The following is a 22,184-nucleotide window of genomic DNA, read 5'->3' as shown; positions in this document are numbered from 1 at the left end:
CTGTGTCCATCCCCTCCATGCCCAGATCCATCTCCCTCTCCTGCCCTGCTCCATCTCCTCCTCCTGGGGCACAGGCTCAGCCAAAGCTCTCCCTGCGCACCCCTTCAGCTCCACTGAAGGTTTTCTGTGTGGGGCCAGGCAAACGGGGTTTGGTGCAGCTTTTATTCATGAGCCAGGCGTGTATTTAATGTGCCTTGCAATGCAGGATCTTTGATCCAGAGCAGCTCCTAATTAATTCTTTTTCCCTTCTTCTGCACCATCCCCTCACTGAGCGCTGAGGCCCCAAACAGAAACGCTCCCTTCCAATGACTCTGCATAATGAGATGCATTTGGACTCCAGCAAATTTGTTCAGTTTTATGGAGTATTATATGAAAATGCTGTGAAATTAAGTTCTGTCTTTGCCATCACGCCGTGGCCATCAGGGCGCTTTTATGTGCGGCGCTGAGAGTGAGGGATGGGAAAGGGAGTCCTCGCTGGAGGAACGGGGAGAGCAGGGAGAGGGAGGAGCCGCACAATGAGGATGACACGGTGCCGGGTTACACCGGCAGATAATGAAGCAAACAAGAAAGAGATGCAGATGAAGAGGCCTGCAAGCAAAGAACCTGGAGCAGCAGCAGGCAGGAGGCTCCGGCAGCAGGGAGGATGGGGAGGACAGGCAGGAGGGATTCCTGCTTCCTGAATTCCCTCTGGGAAGCGCTCCAGGAGCCACACTCACGACAGGAGAAGGCAAACGCCACCATCCTGGGGGACACAGGAGGCTCCCCAAGGGGAGCTGACGCTTGCCCAGCACCTCTGTCTGGCCTTTCTCCTCCTCCCCAGCAGCTCCTTTCCTGAGCCAGCTCCTCCACTGCCGGCTGATCCCTTCCTGTTCTTTCTCTCTCCTCATCTCCTCCACCCCCAGCCTCCCGCCCCCTCCTCTTCTCATCAGCCCTGCTCCCCTGCACCTACCCCAGAGCGAGCTATTTTCTCCCTTGGCAACTTTATAACCCGTCTCCTTGCCTGACAGCAATTAAGTAGCTGCTTCACTTCCAATCCCATGGCCCATAAACACTGGGAAAAGAAAACATTACACAGAAGCAAACAATCAGATCCGCACACAGATGCGCACACACGTGTGCAGGCAGACGGGGACAAACGGGGGACACAGGGACAAGCTGGGGGGCACGGCTGGGGCCCTGTGCACGCTCTGGAGACCTCACAGCGGCTGCAGCCCCTAAAAGCTCAGCAGAGGGGAGAGATTCCATAATGCAGGGGAAGGAGAGAGGCACCATCCACCCCTAGGGCTCCCCAGCCCCCGTGCCCAGGGCTGCCTTTCACACTGCTCCCCCTCGCAGCTCCAGCACTCACAGAGAAATAAAACGGCCAAAAAACGCATTTAAAAAAAAGAGGAAAAAAAGAGGCAGCTCACCCTTCACTGTGATGGATGGGATTTTTTGGTGCCTTACAGCCCTTGAGCCTCTGGGGACCAGCACTGATAAATCACAGCTTTCAGTTCGCTGTGAACATCTTCACTGCCCCAGCCTGGCCGGCCGCTGACACGGCCCCGGCACGGCCCAGTACGGCCCCGGCATGGTAAAGCATGGCCCTGGCACGGCAAAGCACGGCCCTGGCACGGCAAAGCACGGCCCCGGCACGGCAAAGCACGGCCCCGGCACGGCAAAGCACGGCCCTGGGTGGGGGCAGCAGGGCCGCCTCCCGAGCGCCGCTCCCATCCCGACGCTGCCGTACGGAGCCCTGGGCTCCCAGATTCCCGGACAAGCCCTGTGCGAGCCGGGCCGGGCTGGAATGCGCTCCCGAGGAACCCCGAGATGCCCGGGCTCGGCTGCGCAGAGGCGAACCCAGCCCGGATGAAGCGAGCTCTGCCCCGGAGCTGAAGCGCAAACTGAGCAAGCAGCAAGAGAGCACAAAATCCCGGCGATTACTGAAAAGCTCTGGACGTGGCTGTGAATCCAGAGCTGCAACAGCATCTCCAAGCGATTAAGAGAAAAATCAAGACGTGGACAGAAGTAGATTGGCCACAGGTGAAAAATGGCTCAATTATTTCTAGTGCCAGAACCAGCGAAGGACACTTCCCTCTGCTCCTGATCCACAACCTCCCAGTAATTAGCAGAGCCCGCAGAGAGAAAAATGCTCCGAGCCCCAGGGAGAGACCCACGGTGCCCCACACACGTCCCAGTGTGCCGTGTGAGCTGGGACAGCACCAGCACCGCCCCGGCACGGCTCCAGGGGCTGGGGGAGCGGGATGGGCCGGCCGTGCCCTGGGGCAGAGCATCAGGCTCATGGTGATGAGGAATGTCCTGCTCCTGCCCACACCCGCCAGCCTGATGGCCCTGCAGGGTAACAGCCTGCAGGAGCAGAGGACTTGAGGAAGAGACAGGGACCCTTGAGGCTGGAATCAAGAATTCCTCAGCTTGGAGAGGCACTGAGCAGGATGGGGGAGCAGGGCTGACCTGTGAGAGCACAGCTCTGAGCAGAATCCAGCCCAGTGGAGCTCTCTGTGGGGCTGGGGGGAGGACAGAGATAATCACAGGCATTTGCTCCCCAGCCTCCCCACTCTGCTCTTTGCAGGGATCTTTTAAAACCACCAGTGCATAAAACAACAACAAAAAAAGTTCCCAGGAAGCCCCGGCCCCTCCCCGCCAAAGTTCGGAACATGCTGTCATCAAGAAAAATGATGCTGGCAAGAGAGAAACCCGCTGGGGTTGCTGGCAATTTCCCAGGCTCCAGCCCCGATGAGTGTTTATCAATAATTTCAGGATCTGGCTGTCGCAGGCGCTGACGGGAGCGCGGGCAGGGAGAGCGAGTGTCAGCACAGCCACGGGCGGCAGCGCCGGCCGGGGAAATCAATTAACGGCTCCGCAGGAGCGGGATCTGCCCGCATTACAGGGACAGGGCTGCTCGCCGGGCTGGAACACGGAACGCTGAAACCCCGCCCGGTGACACAGAGCTGGGACCGGGGCGAGCGGGCTCCGCGGCCAGCCCGGCCCCAGGCACAGCCGGGGATGCTCAGAGCCAGGTCCCGACCCGGGGTGAGCGGATTCCATGGCCAGCCCAGCCGGGGATGCTCAGAGCAGGGTCCCACAGGATGGGGAATGACAGACAGCAGCACTGTAAATGCTCAGCTGCCTCAGCCTAGCTGCAGGTCAGAGCTCCCGGGCTCCATCCCTGCCTCCCCAGCAGCCTCAGCACCCTCACAGGGAAGTCTTGTCCAATTCCTAACCCAAACCTGCTCCCTTCCAGCTCCAAGCCTGTTGTCTGATAGATCAAGAGTTCTGTTATCATTATAGTGCAAGGATTCCATGTCACCAGAGTTTCATACCTTCTCTGTGTTCCTCACAGGCAGCTCCTCTAGGCACTGACTCTTCCTGGCCCTCACAGTCACCACCTGACTCCAGTGTCCACCAATCCACTCTTTTATACCACTGTTCCTATTTGCTACAGGTGTGGCCTGTTAGCATCAGGCCTGCTCCTAATCTTTGGTAATTGGTTCAGCTGCAGCTCTTTAGGGGATAAGATTACATTCTATACCATCTTCATTTACCCACACTGTATCCCCCTAGACAAACCACTCCCCTTGTCAGAAGAAAACAGAAGAAAAGCCCAAGCACACCACAAACCTTTGCCCAGGACAGCAGAGACCCGCTGAGCCTCTCCAGATGGATGGCTCCAGGGGGCTCCTGCAATTCTATATCCCTTTCTTTAGGACCTGCCCACGACAGGACGTGTCCCCAGCACCCCGTGTCCCAGGCTGGCCTCCCCAGCACCAGCCAATTCCCTGCTGGAGGCAATTCTGTTTCCAGCATTTGCCCAGCATCCTGCAGGGACCAGGCTGGGAATGCTCATTCCTGCACTCTCTGTGCCAAGCCTCAGCTGGCCCTCCTGAAAGGAACGTTCTTTAATTATTATTAATTCTCTGCATCGTGTCAGACCTTCTCCTGTATTTCTGCTCCCTCCTGGAGCACCTTCCCTGCCTGTCCCAGGCCCAGAGTGAGGTGATTCTGCAGGCAGAGCTGCTGGGGGTTCCTGAGTCCTGGTGTGGCCCTAATGGATTGGTGACACTGTTACATTCATGGGTATTTCAGGAGGAAGGAAAAGGCTACTGCGTGTTCATACGTTCTTGTTGTATTATTTAAGAGAAGCCATTTGAGAGCACAGGAGAAGCAGTGTCTGCTCCCAAAAGGAGGGAAAATAATGGAGGGGAATATTTGCAAAAAGCTCAGTTAAGTAAATATTTTATGCCAAATAATGTTATGGCTTTTGAATGATGCATGCAGGAGAGTTGAAAGGAGGTGAGGCACGGAGCAAGGAGCACATGGTGAGTGTGGAGGTGTCGGGGAGGGAAGAACACAGTGCCTGCCTTGGGCAGGGCCTCTCGCCCTGGCAGGGCTGTGCCACCCGCAGGAACTGCACGGGAGCAGGGCCCAGGGAGCACAGAACGGGCAGAGAGCAGGCAGAGGCACTGCCCCGGCCCTGGAGGGAGAGGCAGGCAGGGAGAGCAGGAGGAAGGGCGGCTGGGGGCAGGAGAGCAGGGCCAGCACGGAGCAGGGGCTCTCTGGGCAGAGGGATTCTCCTCCCGGCAGGAGCAGGGCGAGCAGCTGGCACGAGGGAAGCACAGAGAGGAGTAAAATACCACGAAGTGTAATAAGAAATGCAATTAATCAATGGGCTCTGCAGCTGGGATCAATGGGAGGCAGACACAGCCATTAGCTGGGGAAGCTGAGCAGAGCCGGGGGGAGCGGTCGATGCCGGGATAACCAAGTGCAGAGCGAGGGTCCCAGGGGAGAGCAGAGCCAGGCTGCAGCCACAAGGCTGACCCTGCTCTGCTCCACAGGGCCCAGACCCCAGCGAGGAGCAGGAGGAGGAGCCCTGGCGATCACCACGAGCATTCAGCAGCAGCGACGGGGAATGGGACCCGACCCCTCACATCAGCCAGGGACGGTGCCTGGCGGCGGAGAGCGAGGCAGAGTCTTCCTCCCTGCTCTCTTCCTTTTGTGTCTCTCCTCACCTTGAGCGCTGGCCAGATCACTCCCCAGGGAGCCCAGCATGGGAGGAGCTCAGTCCGAGCGTGGAACAGCTCACCCTCCCGAGAAGGAAGGGGCTGCACCAGCCCAGGTAAGCAGAGCTGCTGCTGCTGCTGCTGAGTCAGGGCTGGCCCAGGCCTGAGCGGTGCCCCAGAGCCCCCCCGGCTGGAGCCACCCGGCTGAGTCCCCGCACGGGGCTGCCTCAAGAGGGAGTCTTGATTTTCAGCCCATGAGCAAATTTAGTGCTAGGAACGGCAGACAGCAAGTGGGCACCACCTCTGGGGTTCTCACAACGCTGCCGGTGACTCAGCCTTGGAGATGAGACCCTCTCCGGGCTCCATCACATCCCGCTCCTCCAGCCAGCCCGACCCCAGTGCTGAACACCAGCGCCGGGCTCCGATCCATCCCGAGCCCTGCTGCTCCCTTCCCACACCTCACAGCTCGGTGGCTTCAATCGCAGCCCGATCACCCCGAGCCAGCAGGGAGGAGCAGCGTGGGCAGGCACGGGGGCAGGGCAGGCCCAGAGCGCTCCAGCCCGGGCCGTGCTCGAGGAGGGCAAGGAAGGAAGGAAGGAAAGCAGCTGAGCACCGGGATCCCTGCCGGGGATCCCTTCTCCCAGTGGGGTGCAATATCCCCCCTGATCCCAGAGGTGTTCCCGGCCCTCCTGCTGCTCCGGACACAGGCTCCATCCCCGCTCCATCCCCGCTCCATCCCGGTTCCATCCCCGTTCCATCCCCGCTCCATCCCCGTTCCATCCCCGCTCCATCCCCGTTCCATCCCCGCTCCATTCCCTCTCCATCCCCGCTCCATCCCCGCTCCATCCCCGCTCCATCCCCGCTCCATTCCCTCTCCATCCCGGTTCCATCCCCGCTCCATCCCGGTTCCATCCCGGTTCCATCCCCGCTCCATCCCGGTTCCATCCCCGCTCCATCCCCGCTCCATCCCCGCTCCATCCCCGTTCCATCCCCGCTCCATCCCGTTCTATCCCCGCTCCATCCCCGTTCCATCCCTGCTCCATCCCGGTTCTATCCCCGCTCTATCCCGGTTCCATCCCGGTCCCGCCGCTCCCGGGACTCCCCGGCCTCTCCCGCCCCCGCCGCGGCCGCGCAGCGCCCCCTGCTGGCCCAGTCCGGCCACGCCGGGGGGTCGGGGGTCTCCCCCGGTCCCCTCCGGGTCCTCCCCGGTCCCTCCCGGGTCCCTCCGAGCCCCCCGGCCCGTAACAGGTTCCTCGCCCAGTGCCGCGGGCGCTGCCCGAGCCTTCACTGCAGGGGCTGAGGGTAAGGGGTCATTTCGGGGGTCTCTTCAGTCACCCCCACGCTGGAGAGCGAGTCCAGCCCGCGGACACCCCAGAGCTCCCACATCGGCACCAAGGCAGCAGCTCAGGGGTAGGAGTCAAAGTCCTGCCTGGGGGTACCGGCAGCCAGCTCCTGCCCAAAGAGCCCCCACAGCCCTCAAAGCTTCCTTTCCCACCTCCTTCCTCTTCTCCAGCCCTTCCGAGCAGCTTGGCTGGAGCACCTTCCTCCTTCCATCTGCTTCAGGGCTCGGGCCAAGTCCAGGGCAGCTCCTGGTTCCATCCAACACCCTGGCAGTGCTGCCCTGCTCCTTGGTGCACACCCATCACACCACACACCTGCAGCTGCATCCCATCCCCAACAGCTCCACACACCCCCAGAGTCACCCCAGACCCCCCAGCTCTGCTCCTGGGGCAGCTTTAGGCCGTGGCAGAGATTTTAGTGACCCTGATCCTTAGCTTATCCCGTCCTTGGTGCTCAGCAGCTGCTTGCCCCAGCACTGCCCGTGCATCCGCGTGCCATAGGGAGCTGCAGGTTTGCCCATGGGGTGCTCAGCACATCACTTCTTCCAAAGGCTGGAAACAGGCTGGGACACTGAGCAGGACAGTTCCACTGGGCTCGTGTTCTCCATTTTTAGCCCCTTCATCGATCTTCAGAGAGCTAACTGGTGCACGAGTGCAGGGCGACAGCGTCAGCCCCAGCAGGGTCAGGGCTGACAGCCTGTGGTGCCCTTGGAGCTCCCTGCCTGCTCTCAGCAGTGTCTCCAAGGATGCAGGATTGGTGCCACCGGCCTGGAGCTGCTGCTCCAGAGGATGCTGAGCAGGACGTGGGGCAGCCATGGCCCCTTGGGCACATCCACACACGGAAGCAGCGCCTGGGGCGTTGTCAGTGCAAAATCAGCCCTTTAGCTGGAGCTCCCAGTGTCCCCAGGCAGGGTGGCCAAAGGTGATGTTCTTTATCTGTGCCTCATGCTCCTCAGATACTGATATCAAAATGTGCCTTGAAACACTCGTCACATCCAATATTCCTTGGAGACCAGAGCAGTGCTTCCCCCTCACTCAGCCCTTCCTCCCAGAGGAGCAGATGCACACGATACATTATCAGCACCTTCCCGCGCTGTTAGCAGTGCCACAGGGACTGCTGACCCACCTCAGAACAGCACAGTCAATATTTAGGACTTTCCCTGAGCTTGGCAAGCGATATCATCTTTATCATGAGCCCTTTAACCCCTCGGTGCTGCCAGGAGGCTCTGTCCTCTCTGAAGGATAATATCGAGCCCAGGGCAACACATGCAGATAAAAAATCGTTCCTTGAGTACACATCCCATGTAGTTCCTTGGGTAAACATCAGTGCTGGGCTGGCAGAGAGGCACACTGGGCTGAGGGAGTGGAGTGTGGGGTGGCAGACACCAGTGCTGGGGTGCCCTTAGCCCAGTGCCCGCTCCATGCCCTCTGTTAGCAGGAGGGCTGGGGGCTCAGAGCTGGGGCTCAGGGCAGGACCCACTCCAGCATTTCCACTGCAAATGCCCAAGGCTGCTCTCCCAGCTGGTGTCAGCCCTGAGGTCCCTGCTGGGATCCCCTGGACCTCTCACAGTGTTCTTGCAGGATTGTCCCATGCCACACCGGGAAAACACCCACACTGGAAGAGACCCCAGTGCCCCCTGACAAATCAGTCCAGGTGGGAATACTTGAGATGCTCAGGACTACCAAGAGGCTGTCATTCCATCCAGGAAGAATAAACTCATTTGCCTAAGGCTCGTCTACCCAGCTCAGTTTTAGGGAGAAACATCAAAGAATGATCCCAGACAGGGTGGGGAAAACCAGGTGGAGAAAGCTCTGCTTGGTGAGGAGAAGGTGGCAGGCAGTTAGGAAGCAAAGCACCGAGGAATAAATCTGCAACCTGAGCAGAGGAAGATGAGCAAAGACATAAAGGAGTTCAGAGCCCAGGGAACCAAGGCAACCTCTGTTACATAACTCTAAAAGCCTTAAACTCAGTTTTTCTGAGAAACAAGTTGTCAGCAATGATTAAACCCCAGAGAAGCCATAAACCAGCAGGTATTGATAGGATGGGGTGCTGATACAGCGAAGCTCAGCAGTGCACGAGAGGATGAGAGTCACCCATGGGGAGCAGCAGGGCACAGAGGGACACGGGGGCTTCAGAGCTGGGCTCATCCTCAGGAGCATCTCCGGGGGTTGATGCACGGTCAGGATCCGAGGAAGAGCCTCCCTCTCCAGTGAGCAGCTCAACAAAGCCACACTGGCAAACCCTGGGTAAACCCAAGCCCCTCCCTGAGCCTCTGAGCCTCATCTCAAGGTGCACAAGCAGCCCTGGAGCGTGAGTTGCCTTCTGAGGCTGAGCTGCCGAGCACAGAGCAGGGCACCGAGGGCCAGGAGCGGGGACAGGACCCCACGGTGGGCTGTGAGGGGGCTGTGGAGGCAGGATCCCAACCTCCCACCACACCAGGAACCTCCCTGCTCACACACACCAGAGCAGCACTGAGGGAAGGCGCAGATTTGCTGTTTGACCCAGAAGGAACCTTAAGATAATCTGTTGCAGAAATACAAACAAGAGACACTTGTCCTGATAGCAAATGCTGGCTGAAGCCACACACCCGATCAGCAAAGGCAAGATTAGATAAGGACTGAACTTAGTCCCACCCTGCAGGTATTAATGCCAGCTCTCCGGACACCTGGGCAGCTCCAGCTCAAGGGAATGAAGATGCTCCTGTCCCTGGGGCTGCTCTTGGCTGCCCTGTCCTGGGGAAGCTGCATCCCCCTGCAGCAGGCGCCCAGCCGCAGCAAACTGCTCCTGGTGTCCTTCGATGGCTTTCGCTGGAACTACGACCAGGACGTGGACACCCCCAACCTGGACGCCATGGCCGCAGACGGGGTGAAGGCCAAGTACATGACCCCTGCCTTCGTCACCCTCACCAGCCCCTGCCACTTCACGCTGCTGACCGGTGAGTGCCCCGGCCACGGGAGCTGCAGGGGCTGGGCAAGGGCAGGGCTCAGGGGCCAGGGGAGGACACGAGGGCAGGAGGGACCCAGAACACCCAGCAGCACACAGAGCCTCAGAGCAGACCAGGCAAGAGATGCAGAAATGGTAGATTTAAACTAGACACAAGGAAATTCTTCCCTGTGAGGGTGGTGAGGCACAGATTTCCCCACCCCTGGAAATGCCCAAGGCCAGGTTGGCCAGGGCTTGGAGTCAGCCTGGTCTGGTGGAAGGTGTCCCTGCCTGGGGCACAGAGGTGGAATGGGATGGCTTTTAAGGGTCCTCCCAACTCAGACCACTCTGGGATTCCATGAACTGAACCTGTACTTATCAAAGGTAAATAGCACCAGACCAACTCGATAGCCTCCTTTGATAAGATAAATTATTTTTTAAACAAGGGAGATGCTCCAAATTTAATCTTTCTGGACTTCAGTAGTGCATTTGATACAGTGCCACATGGGAAATCATTAGTTAAGATGGAGAAGATGAAGATTAGTACAAAATCTGTAACGTGGGGAAGTGAGAGGCTACGAGAGGAGGACAGAGTGGATGCTGAGAGGAGATTGTCAAGCTGGAGGGAGGGCACCAGGGGAATTCCTGAAGAATCGATTTTGGAGCCAATCTTATTTAAGATTTTAATTAATAACCTTGGCATAAAAGACTGGAGCATGCTAATGAAATCTGCTGATGGGCAAAAGCAGGGAGGCAGCGTCAATACGAGGGAGGATGGGGATGGCGTGCAGAAGGGACTGCGCAGTCTTCGGGACCAGAATAATAAAAATAGCACAAAATGTGAGAGTCAAAGTGCATCTCTCCCTTCCAAGGGAAACTTCTGCTCACTGACCTCGCAGCCTGCGAGCAACAGCCAAAGTGAAACACTATGGGATCAGATACACCCAGATAACAGTGAAACACTATGGGATCAGATACACCCAGATAACAGTGAAACACCATGGGATAGATACACCCAGATAACAGTGAAACACCATGGGATCAGATACACCCAGATAACAGTGAAACACCATGGGATAGATACACCCAGATAACAGTGAAACACCATGGGATCAGATACACCCAGATAACAGTGAAACACCATGGGATAGATACACCCAGATAACAGTGAAACACCATAGGATAGATACACCCAGACAACAGTGAAACACCATGGGATCAGATACACCCAGATATAACAGTGAAACACCATGGGATAGATACACCCAGATATAACAGTGAAACACCATGGGATCAGATACACCCAGATATAACAGTGAAACACCATGGGATCAGATACACCCAGATAACAGTGAAACACTATGGGATCAGATACACCCAGATAACAGTGAAACACTATGGGATCAGATACACCCAGATAACAGTGAAACACCATGGGATCAGTACACCCAGATAACAGTGAAACACCATGGGATCAGATACACCCAGATATAACAGTGAAACACCATGGGATCAGATACACCCAGATATAACAGTGAAACACCATGGGATCAGATACACCCAGATAACAGTGAAACACCATGGGATCAGATACACCCAGATAATGGGAACCTGCCCAGGCCCAGAGGGCAGCAACAGCTGCAGGGGGTGCCAGTGCCTGGCTGGGCCCAGGTGAGACCCACCAGGCATCAACCAACCCACATGGGAAGCAGCGCTCCCCCAGCATCTCCCTGCCTGCCCCGGGACCCCACCTGGCACAGGGCAAGGGTAGGAAGGGGAGGCCAAAGATCCCCTCTGCCCTACAGCCAGCACAGCCTGGCTCACCCCCTCCCCTCATCTCTCCCACAGGGCGGTACCTGGAGAACCACGGGGTGATCCACAACATGTGGTTCGACACCAAAACTGGCGTGAGACTGCCCTACTACACCACACAAGGCATAAGCAGCTGGTGGGACAACGGCAGCCTCCCCATCTGGATCACTGCCCAGAGACAGGCAAGTGTGGCACCTCCTCACACACACAGACCCTGCACAGACCCACCCACCCTGCCATCCCCCAGGAAAAGCCACAGGCACGCCACGATCCCCGGTGGCTGTGAGATCCCAGCCTCCCTGTGAACGTCAGGCTAATTAGACCAGCAAAAAACTGAAATCTCCAGATTCTGGCAGGAATAATTATGATCATTCTACTAAAAATAGCAAAAAATAATAGATGCATTTCAGCTTTATTAAGACATTAATAAAGCAGGTTATCCTGTTCCTGTTTAAAGAAGCCTCAGCCGGTTCCTCAGGGAGCATCCCGAGCCTGGGAGCCCCACACAGCCCGAGGCACATCCAGAGTGGTGGCAGCCATAGGGACCACTCCCCTGGGAGCTGCAGCAAGCCCAGCAGGCTTTCCACCTAGCTTTGAGCAGGACATGAAACCCAGCCCAAGATCTTTGCCCACATTTACCTGCCAAACTGGCTCATCTGACTTCAATAAAACACCTTAATGCCTTGATGGTCAAGAGGTGGAGGGCCCATGCAAGGTGCAAATGGGTCACTGGTTCCTAAGTTTTAACTGGTGTTAAAACACAGTGAAGGAACCAGGTGCAAGGGCAGTGCTTTCAATTAATCACTTTTAATTGGCAATGAGCAAGAAAACCTCATTAGAGGCAGAGGTAGGCATTGGGGACTGAATGAACTAATTGTGTTAGGAGGTGGCTGCACTGACAGATGGAAGGATGCTGCCCAGAGAGTTCAGGTGAGTTTATGGAATGCCTCCACTCACAGGGTTTGAAGACAGGCTCCATCCACTTCCCTGGAACCAAGGCGAAATACCAAAAGCAAGAAGTGTACAAGAAGTTGGTGGAACCAGCACTGTTCAACTACAGCAATGAAACCAACTGGAGGCAGAGCATTGACACCGTCATGGAATGGTTCACGGTGGACAACCTGGACTTCATCACGCTCTACTTTGGGGAGCCAGACTCCTCAGGACACAAGTATGGCCCTGAATCCACACAGAGGAAAAACATGATCAAGCAGGTGGACAGAACCGTGGGTTACCTGAGGCAGCGTATCCGGGAGAGCGGCCTGGAGTCAAACCTGAACCTCATCATCACGTCCGACCACGGCATGGAGACCGTGGTGAAAACCGACGAGATCCACCTCCGCACCGTCAGCAACTTCACCTTCAAGGACATCGACTTCGAGCTCCTAGACTATGGCCCAAATGGACTCCTGGTGCCCAAGGAAGGGAAACTGGAGCACGTGTACTCGGTCCTGAAAAACGCCCACCCAAAGCTGCACGTTTACAAGAAGGAAGAGTTTCCAAAGAGGTTCCACTACGCCAACCATTCCCGGATCACCCCACTTTTGCTGTACAGCGATCCAGGCTACGTGATCCATGGGGTAAGGTGTATGCTCAGGCACATCCTACTGTCCTTTGGGACGTGCCTCTCACTCCTCCCCTCCCCTCCCAAAGCACCCACCCAGCTTTAGGCCCCTGTGCTAATTGGTCTCCATACACACAGATATAAATTCCGTCTCTTTGTGTAAAGATCTTCTCTGCTGTTGAGAAGAGAAAGTATCCAGAAACCCTGGAGTAGGAATTGCATGAATGCAGAATATCCACTGCAGGATGCTCTCCTAGCCTGACCGAAGGGGAGGCCCCAAGGCTAGCAGGCAGCTTCCCATTGGAAGCTCCTCAGTGCAACAAAAATTGGCTGTGCCAACATTTAGGGAGGGAACTTTCAGGATGGAATTGGTTGAGAGCAGTGTCTGGAGGCACCTCCAGCTTCTGCAGAGTTTAACACCAACAGATCAACTCCCATAACTGAAAGGAACCGACCAGACCATCAAACCCTGGAGCTGCAGGAGGTGGGAGAGGTGGGGTGTGTGGGGGGCAGCGGGGCTGGGGGGCTCACGCTCCTGCTCTCCCCTGCAGAGGTACAAGGTCCAGTTCAATAAAGGGGAGCACGGCTTTGACAACGAGGCCATGAACATGAAAACCATCTTCCGTGCCGTGGGACCGGCCTTCAAGAAGGGGCTGGAGGTGGAGCCCTTCGAAAGCGTCAACGTCTACGCCCTCCTCTGCGAGCTGCTGGGCATCACCCCCGAGCCCCATGACGGCTCCCTGGAGGTCACCAAGCCCATGCTGAGGGAACCCACGGATGGTGATGGTGGCAACGGCAATGGAACCGGCAACGGCAATGACAACGGCAATGGCAACGGCAACGGCAATGACAACGGCAATGACAACGGCAATGGCAATGGCAATGACAATGGCAACGGCAATGGCAATGACAACGGCAATGACAACGGCAACGACAATGGCAATGACAACGGCAATGACAACGGCAACGACAACGGCAATGACAACGGCAGCAATGGTCAGCAGCAGGAGCCATGGGGGGCAGTGGGAGGGCAGCAGGCACCGGCACTGACAGTGGGCACCGGGAACAGCAACAGGCACCAGAAGGGGCAATGGGCACGGGGGGCGTCAATGGGCACCAGGAATGGTACCGGGGAGCGGCACCGGCGGCGGGAATGGGCACTGGGAGCACACCAAGAGCTCACTGGGAGGGCACCGGGGGCAACAATGGGCACTGGGAGCGGCAAAATAGGCACCAGGAGCAGCACCGGGGGCGGCAATGGGCACTGGGGGCGGCACCCGGGAGCAGCGGTGGCAATGGGCACCGGGAGTGGCCAAAAAGGCATCAGGAGCAGCACCGGGAGCAGCACCGAGCACCGGCAGCGGCAAAATAGGCACCAGGAGAGACACCGGGGGCGGCAATGGGTACCGGGAGCTCACCAGGAGCGGCACCGGGAGCGGCACCGGGAGCAGCACCGGGAGCGGCACCGGGAGCTCACCGGGAGCGGCACCGGGAGCGGCACCGGGAGCTCACAGAGAGTGGCACCGGGAGCTCACCGGGATCTCACCGGGAGCACCGGGAGCGGCACCGGGAGCAGCACCGGGAGCGGCACCGGGAGCTCACCGGGAGCGGCACCGGGAGCGGCACCGGGAGCGGCACCGGGAGCTCACCGGGAGCGGCACCGGGAGCAGCACCGGGAGCTCACCGGGATCTCACCGGGAGCGGCACCGGGAGCTCACCGGGAGCGGCACCGGGAGCTCACCGGGAGCTCACCGGGAGCAGCACCGGGAGCGGCACCGGGAGCTCACCAGGAGCGGCACCGGGAGCGGCACCGGGAGCGGCACCGGGAGCTCACAGAGAGTGGCACCGGGAGCTCACCGGGATCTCACCGGGAGCACCGGGAGCTCACCGGGAGCAGCACCGGGAGCTCACCGGGAGCAGCACCGGGATCTCACCGGGAGCGGCACCGGGAGCTCACCGGGAGCGGCACCGGGAGCGGCACCGGGAGCAGCACCGGGCACCGGGCGCGCTCCGCTCCGCCGGGATTCCCGCGGGAACAGCGACACCTGGCGGCCGCCGCCGTTCCCGCCACCGCCCGGTGGCTGCGGGGCACCGGGCCGTGCCCCCCCATCCCCGCGTTCGGTAACCGGGCAGGGGTCACCGTGGCACCGGGGCGGAGCTGCTCCCGGCCGGGCGGAGGGAGGAGCGGGAGGGGTGGCAGGAGGTGACAGTCACCCGTCACCCGTGGGCACCGGCCCCGGGGCAGGGCCGGCACTCACCGCCCTCTCGGCTCGGCAGGTTCGGGTCCTCTCCATCCCGCCGAGAAGCTGCCGCTGCTGCTGGGACTCGCTGTGGTTCTGGGATGCTGGGGAGGAGTTTTCTGACCGCCGCCAGGTAACCGAGCCCAAGGAGCCCCAGGATGGGGGCAAACACCCCGGCAAACCGTGCCCCCTTTGGGTGTGGGCCCCCCGGGTCTCCCCGGTCTGTGGAGCCCCCCAAAACCGCTCCCTGCAGGACACAGCAGGGGCTTCTCACCTCACACAGGACTCTCAGTTTTCCTGCCCCGGGTCAGCACTGGCACCACCCAGGGCATGGGCTGGGCTGAGGAGAAGGGCGGGCGCCCTCTTGGACCCTGCCACTGCCCCCTGCCCTGTCCCCTCCGTCCTCTGCGTGCAGCCAGGTCTGGACCAGGGTGAATCCTCCGCTGTTCGTGGCTCTGCTCGTGGCTGTGTGTGGCTGCCAGACCACAGTTTGTCATTTTCCCTCACAGTGCAAATGTGCCCAGAGAACCACCAGAACGAGTAACTCCTGATCAATTCCCTGGCACGAGGCGCCTCCAGCCGACACCTGCAGGCTGCAGAGACCTGGAACAAGCACCAGCAGCGCCGTGCTCTCCTGTCCTGGCAGCCCCCAAGCTCCAGACAACGCTGCCAGAGCACACGGCAAGATGGGGAAGGACACGGCTCACAAAGATAACCAGTCCCAGGCTGGGGAACGGGACAGAATTCCCAAAACCTCTCCAAATTCCTGACCCATGCTCTTCCAGCATGCCTGAGTCCCCGGAGCAGACGCCTCTCCCGGGCTTTGGGGACACTGGGATGCTCTGCTGGGGGAGGTGGCACGGATGTCCAGCCTGGCACGGCCACCCCGTGTTCGCATCCCCCCAAGTGCGGGAGCCACAACAGCTCCAGGCTGGGTTTGGAGCGGGGACAGCTGGTACATGATGAGTGTCCGTGCCAATTAAATCTGTTCTGAGCGAGCCGGGAGCCTCCCCTGAAAGGCGCCAGGCCCCACCCAGGGCGGAGCCGCTGAGCCTGGACCTGCCCAGGACACAGAGAGGGCCCGGTGGTTCCTCCTGGCCACATTCAGGGCTGGCCGGGGCACCCAAAGCCTCGGAAGGGTCCCAAAGTCACTGAGCACTTCCAGCTCCTGCCCGAAGAGCCCTGGGTGTGCTCAGCACCATCCTGCTTGTCCTTCTGTGCCTTGTGGCTGCGGCCAAAACTGGGAAATGCCCCCTGTGCACCCCCGAGCAGCAAACCTGCAGGCAGGATGGGCCTGGCTGCGCTGCTCCGTGGCAGAACTGCTGAGACCTGCCCCGGCTGCAGCTGCTGGGAGCTCTGGGAGGGCATTGATGTATTCTGGAGACAGGGACCCCCAGCACACAGCCCACAGCTCTGTGGCTCCTGAGCCGGGGGCTGGCAGAGCCTGGGCCGTTTGTGCCAGGCTCCCAGGAGCTCTCCCAGCAGGGCTGAGGCAAAAGGAGCCCCTGTACAAACCCAACCCCCCCTGTGCAGGAAGCAGCCCAGGGCCCTTCAGCCAGGCTGGGGTTTTGGGGACAGGGAGCAAGAGCCCCCCATCCAGCAGCCCCCACTGCAGCCCTCCCAGCGTGGCATTCCAGCCCCCCCAGACCCCTCCCAGATGCTGTGGTGCCTTTCCCCAGCCCTGTGCCTCATCTCAGGGGCTCGATAAACATCTGTTGCCATAGAGACTCGCTCACTGCATCGGCTTCACCCAACGAGATGAAACAAGAGCCGCACCCTCAGAAAAACAGGAAGAAAATGTTTGGCTTGAAACGGTGCTGGGGTGGGGGTCAGGGCAGCGGCAGCAGCAGGGAGGCTCCGAAAGGGGAGCGTGGCCAGCGCTGTGCACGCCGTTGAGAATGGGGTTCATGATAAGGGTGTGCACAGAAACCTTCCCGGTTCTGCTGCTGGTGACCTTGGGCTTCCCCTGCAGCTCAGCACAGCCAGGGCAGGGGCAGCCAGCTCTGCTGGTGCCCTGGAGATCCTGGCAGAGCCTGCAGGGCTCAGAACCCTCTGGTACCAGGCTCTGACCGTCCTCATGCCCAGCAGGTACAGAGCAGGATCACAAACCCATGGAATGGTTGGAAGGGACCTTAAAGCCCCTCCAGTGCCACCCCTGCCATGGCAGGGACACCCCCACTGTCCCAGGGTGCTCCAAGACCTGTCCAGTCTGGCTTTGAGCACTGCCAGGGATCCAGGGGCAGCCCCAGCTGCTCTGGGCACCCTGTGCCAGGGCCTGCCCACCCTCAGGGAAGAATTTCCTCCTAACATTTAACCTAAATCTCTCCTCTCTGAAGTTTAAAACCACATCCCTGTCCTATCACTCTCTGCCCATTTAAAATGCCACTCTCCCTCTTTTTTATAAGCCTTTAAGTACTGAGAAGGCGCAGTGCTCATAGGGCTGGTCCCAGTCTGCTGCCCAGACCCACATGGAGTTTGTAGTGACTCAACCTCCTGACACAAATCCCCATCTGAGAGCTGATCTTCCCTCAGCTGGGAGCAGGAACTGAGTTCCTGACTCAACCAGCAGCATTTGGGTGAGACAGAGCCCTGCCAGAAAAACCCATGGTGAGGAAGGGACCATCCTGGGGAAAGGCTGAGCCCGAACATCCCTGCAGGAGGGTTCCACTGCCCTCCAGTCACAGGGAGTGCCACGGGACACGGCTCAGTGGGGCCGGATGCAGCACGCTGCTCACGGTTCTTGCTGCAGCTGCATCCCCAGCACGGACCATCCCTGAGCCCTGGGATTCTGAGCACACCGGGGGATCCTCCTCCCTGGCCCAGGAGCTGGTCCTGTTCCTCCATCCCATCCTCCTCCCCCATCTCCCGCTGCCTCCCGCCCTGATGGTGTCCTGATGTCCCGATGTCCCAATGTCCCACTGTCTCGGTGTCCCAGTGTCCCAATGTCCCAATGTCCCAGTGTCCCAATGTCCCACTGTCTCGGTGTCCCAGTGTCCCAATGTCCCAGTGTCCCAATGTCCCGGTGTCCCGGTGTCCCCATGTCCCGGTGTCCCAGTATCCCGGTGTCCCCGTGTCCCAGTATCCCGGTGTCCCAATGTCCCGGTGTCCCAATGTCCCGGTGTCCCCATGTCCCAGTATCCCGGTGTCCCAATGTCCCGGTCCCCATGTCCCAGTGTCCCCATGTCCCGGTGTCCCAATGTCCCGGTGTCCCAAAGTCCCCATGTCCCCATGTCCCGGTGTCCCGGTGTTCCCATGTCCCAATGTCCCGGTATCCCCATGTCCCGGTGTCCCGGTGTCCCAATGTCCCGGTATCCCCATATCCCCATATCCCCATGTCCCGGTGTCCCAATGTCCCGGTATCCCCATATCCCCATGTCCCCATGTCCCGGTGTCCCGGTGTCCCGGTGTCCCGGTATCCCCATATCCCCATGTCCCCATGTCCCGGTGTCCCGGTGCAGTACCGGCAGCCGGCGGCCGAGGGCTCCCGAGCCGCGCTCAGGCCCCCGAGCTCCCGGCACGGGCGGGGGAAGCGGCTCCCGGTAAAAGCCCGGCCCGGAGCATCTCCCCGAACCCGCGGCGCCTCCAGCCGCTGTCCCGGGGCCATGCAGGGCCCCGGTGGCTCCCCCGGAGCGGGACCCGCTCCTCGGCCCGAGGGACAAAGCCCGGGAACTTCCGCTCCTCGGCCCGGGGCGCTCCCAGCACGGCCGCGGCTCCGGCTGCCCCAGCCGGCACAGGGACGCTCCCCGGGATGCCCCGGGGACCCACGGCACTCACGGAACCTCACCATCCCCTCCTGGCCCTGAGGATGCCTCGGGCTGAGGACGCTTCCATGTCCCAGGCCAGACAGGTGAGATGGATCCTCCCCGCTCCGGGTGCGAGGTTTGACCCCACAGACACACAGAACCTAAACCAGCTCCTGCTCCCCAGAGCCATCTCTAGCTCAGCCTCTTCCAAGGAAACCCCAAACTGTCGCATTTTGCATGTGCTTGGAGCCTCTCCCAGCCTTTCCCGTTGCTCCTCACACCTCGTGCATGGGCAACGTGGGACATTTTCAGCAAACATCTCCCGGTGACAAAGGCCAAAGCCCCGCCTGGCCGTGCCCGGACACGGCCGCTGCCGGATCCCCGCGCCTCCTCCCGCCCTGCCATCCCCAGTAATTCATTCCCCAGCGCCCCCCTGCCCGGGCTGGGGGTCACGCAGCAGGGAGAGCCCCGCTGTGTATTGCATCCCAATTTGCCATGCATTTCCACACCATTTGCTTCCTTTTCTTTTTCCTGCACTGGGAAGCTGCTCGCTGCCCAGGGGTCCCAGCCACTCCGGGATGGGAACATAACAACAAACATACAAGGACACGTATTTATTTATGGCACACGGTGTGTGGGGACGCTGCTCCTCCCAAAATGCCCGCCCTGGGGGTGGCACGCACCCCTCTGAATCCCGCACAGGGCCGCAGTCCCCGGCCACCCCATCCTGGCAGCTGCACAGCTCCATACCCGGCTGCAGTACCCAAATGAGATGCAGATCTCTGTGCTTTGATTGGCTGGGGCCTTGGGAAAAACAGCCACCATTTGCCCACAACAAACATGGCCACCATGGCCCGGCTGCTCCCTGGGCTGGCCCTGGCCTCACCCTCTGGGCTCAGGGACATCCCGCACCCCCTCAGGCACCCCAAAACCACGGCCACGGGGGTCCCGGGGCTGGAGGAACGGGGCACCCCTGCAATGCACCTGCTTTGGGGGGTCCAGCCCCAACACAGAGGCCAGGGGCCCTTGGGAACCCCCCCAGACCTTGACCCCCACCCTGCACCCACCAGGCCAGGGCTCCCTGCCGTGTCCCTCACTCAGCCTGGCAGGATGGGCAGAGCACAGAGCCCACAGCAGCTCAGGGTGACCTGAGCTAGTTCCCAGTAAACCCCGGTTTAAACAGATTTCCAGTCCAGGAGCAGCACGGCCCTTTTCCCCTCATCCCCATCCCTTCCTTCAACACCAAACCCCCACCTCAGCCTGACAGCCCCTGCTACAGACACAACACAGGACCCACAGCATTCCTGGCATGCCTGGCCTACTTGGGAAAAGCTACAAAATCAGGATCCATCAGGTTATTTCGGGGGTCTGGCTCTCAGTTTTAAGATGGTGACGGTTTTCACGGTGATTGGTGAATTTATTGGCCCAACGTCACTTTGCCTGGTGGGAGCATGGGCCAAGTTATTCAGTGTGTGTTCCTGAGTTTCTCCAGAAAGGTGAAGTCCCTGCTGGGGATGGGAACCACTGAATTCATGGAAAAGGCACTCACAGGTGGAGCCACAGCTTTGGCAGCAGCAGAGGAGCAGCTCATCCCACCCCAGTCACCAGCCCCAGAGGGGCAGCCCCAGCAGCAGCTCAGACCAGCAGTGTCCAGGGAAGCTCCAGGGCTGGGATGGTCTCCTCTGGCTGACCAAGAGGGAACAGGGCATCCCAGGAGCCCTGGGGTACCCCACGCTGCCAGCGGTAAAAGGCACAGAGCCCACGGCAGCCCAGGGACTGCCCAGGACCAGTTTTTAATAAACCCCTGTGAGGAGAAAGGAGATTTCCAGCCCAGGGAACAGCATGGTCCTTTCCACCCCCAGCAGGAGCAGGATGTGTGGTATGGGGGCTGAGCAGCACCAGGGATCAATCAGAGTCCCTACGAGGGACCAGGGACAACGCTGATGGCACAGCCCCACAAACCCCGTGGTTCCTAAAGGGACACAAATGTCAAGGGCTGCTCCCACTCTGAGCCCCAGCCCAGCCCATCAGGCAGAGGATGGAGCCTCTCCACTCACCCGGCCTCCCCTTCCTGGCCCCGGGAAGGCAGAGAACAGCGACCCTAGCCCTGCATGCTCCTGGGGAACACAGCAGCAGCAGCACTGAGGGGCGGCTGGGAGCTCAGCATCACCCCAATCAGGGCTCCTTCCCAACAGGGGCCGTCTCTCAGAGCCGAATCCCCGCGGCCAGGAGAGCCCCAGAGCTCCTCATCCTCATCCCTCGGGCTGCCCCACACCGCCGGGATGGGCACAGCTCAGCACACGGCGAGGGGAGGTCACACGGAGCTTCTAAAACCTCAGAGGTGCCGCACACAAAGAGCCGAGCTGGCACAAGGTAAATGAACTCGAACAAAAAGTGCGGCGCTGTTACAATTCTGTGTCACCTTCGGCTAAAAAAACGCTCCTACAGCTCTTCTCATCAGCGAACGGCCGCGGTAATTGTCAAAGGAAGCAATGAAAGGTGACAGCGCCCGAGCCAGGACAGCCCCCTGGCATCCACCCGACACCCCAGGCACGTCCACACCCCGCGGAGCCCGAGTCGGTCCAGTCTCTCACTGCCTCGTACAGAGGGTCCCTGTGGTGACATCCCCCCGCAGCGGGGACAGCCCAACGCGCCCGCTGCCGCTCCAAATGCTTTTGTAAACCCGGCATCGCTAAACCCGGCACCGCTAAACCCGGCATCGCTTACCGGAGACGGCAGTGCCCGGGGTGCGGGCGAGGCCCCGCGCAGGACACCCCATGGCCCGTCCGGCTCCTGCTCAGTCCCTGCGCGCCGCGGGCACCCAGGCGCCGGGGCGACGGCAATTCATATCCCCGCACGGTTAACGGCAGGCGCCGGGCCCGCGGAGCAGAACTCCCTGAGGTGCTGACTCATCTTCTTCCATGCCTGGAAAGCACCATATTTCATCCTTCCACGCCCACAGCGCACAACCGCCGTGCAGCGGCTCCTCGCGCAGCCCCGCACGCCCCGGTGCGCGCTCGGTGCCGCCGCACCCCCGGTAGCGCGGCTCGGGAGGGACCGCGGGCCGGGCGGCACCGAGCTGCGAGCGGCACCGCGCGAGGGTCACAACCGGCCCGCCCCCCGGGAAAGCTTTTATTCTATTAGAATCAACTCTTTTAGGACTACAGCGTGCCGGTGCTGCTGCCGCCTGCGCGGCCCGGCGGGGACCGGCGCTGGCTGCCCCAGCCCCAGGGCGCTTTGTCCCCAGGAGGGACCCCGGGCGGGGGACTCGGAGCCCGGCTGCTCGCAGCAGGAACCCCTCGCGGGGCCGGACCGGGGGGATCCCCTCCGCGGGGCCGGCCGGGGAAGCCCCCGGCGCCGCCCGGGCAAACAAAGCCCCGGGCCGGGCCACCCCATTGTCCCCGCTCCGGCCGGGCAGCGGCCGCCCCCGCGCGGGAGGAAGAGGAGGGGTCGCACACAGACAATGCCTCCCCCCACCCCCCACGCCGGATCGCCCCGCCCCTTTCTCCCCATTGGCCGGCGGGGAATTTGGGGACCCCCCGCCCGCCCCTCCGCCGTATTGTGC

General features: G+C 60.4%; 2 protein-coding genes across 2 annotated transcripts in view; one reads left to right on the top strand and one right to left on the bottom strand.

Moving 5' to 3' along the window:
• Positions 1-21,568, bottom strand: part of RBFOX3 (RNA binding fox-1 homolog 3) — a 140,349-nt gene extending 118,781 nt beyond the window's left edge. The window contains exon 1 of the mRNA XM_036394303.2: positions 21,347-21,568. The gene's annotated coding sequence lies outside the window, so the exon portion shown is untranslated. The remainder of the gene's footprint in view (positions 1-21,346) is intronic.
• On the top strand, positions 9,024-21,660 carry ENPP7 (ectonucleotide pyrophosphatase/phosphodiesterase 7). Its single transcript, XM_036394853.1, has 6 exons — positions 9,024-9,273; positions 11,109-11,254; positions 12,032-12,652; positions 13,188-13,632; positions 21,255-21,366; positions 21,582-21,660. The coding sequence occupies exons 1-6, from the start codon at positions 9,027-9,029 to the stop codon at positions 21,658-21,660; spliced, it is 1,650 nt and encodes a 549-aa protein (XP_036250746.1). The 5' UTR covers positions 9,024-9,026.
• Positions 21,661-22,184: the final 524 nt, after the last annotated feature.

This window comes from Molothrus ater, chromosome 19 (assembly GCF_012460135.2).
Source record: "Molothrus ater isolate BHLD 08-10-18 breed brown headed cowbird chromosome 19, BPBGC_Mater_1.1, whole genome shotgun sequence".
NCBI lineage: Eukaryota > Metazoa > Chordata > Aves > Passeriformes > Icteridae > Molothrus > Molothrus ater.
The sequence above is the reverse complement of the archived record's forward strand: the minus strand, read 5'-3'. Positions and strand labels throughout refer to the sequence as shown.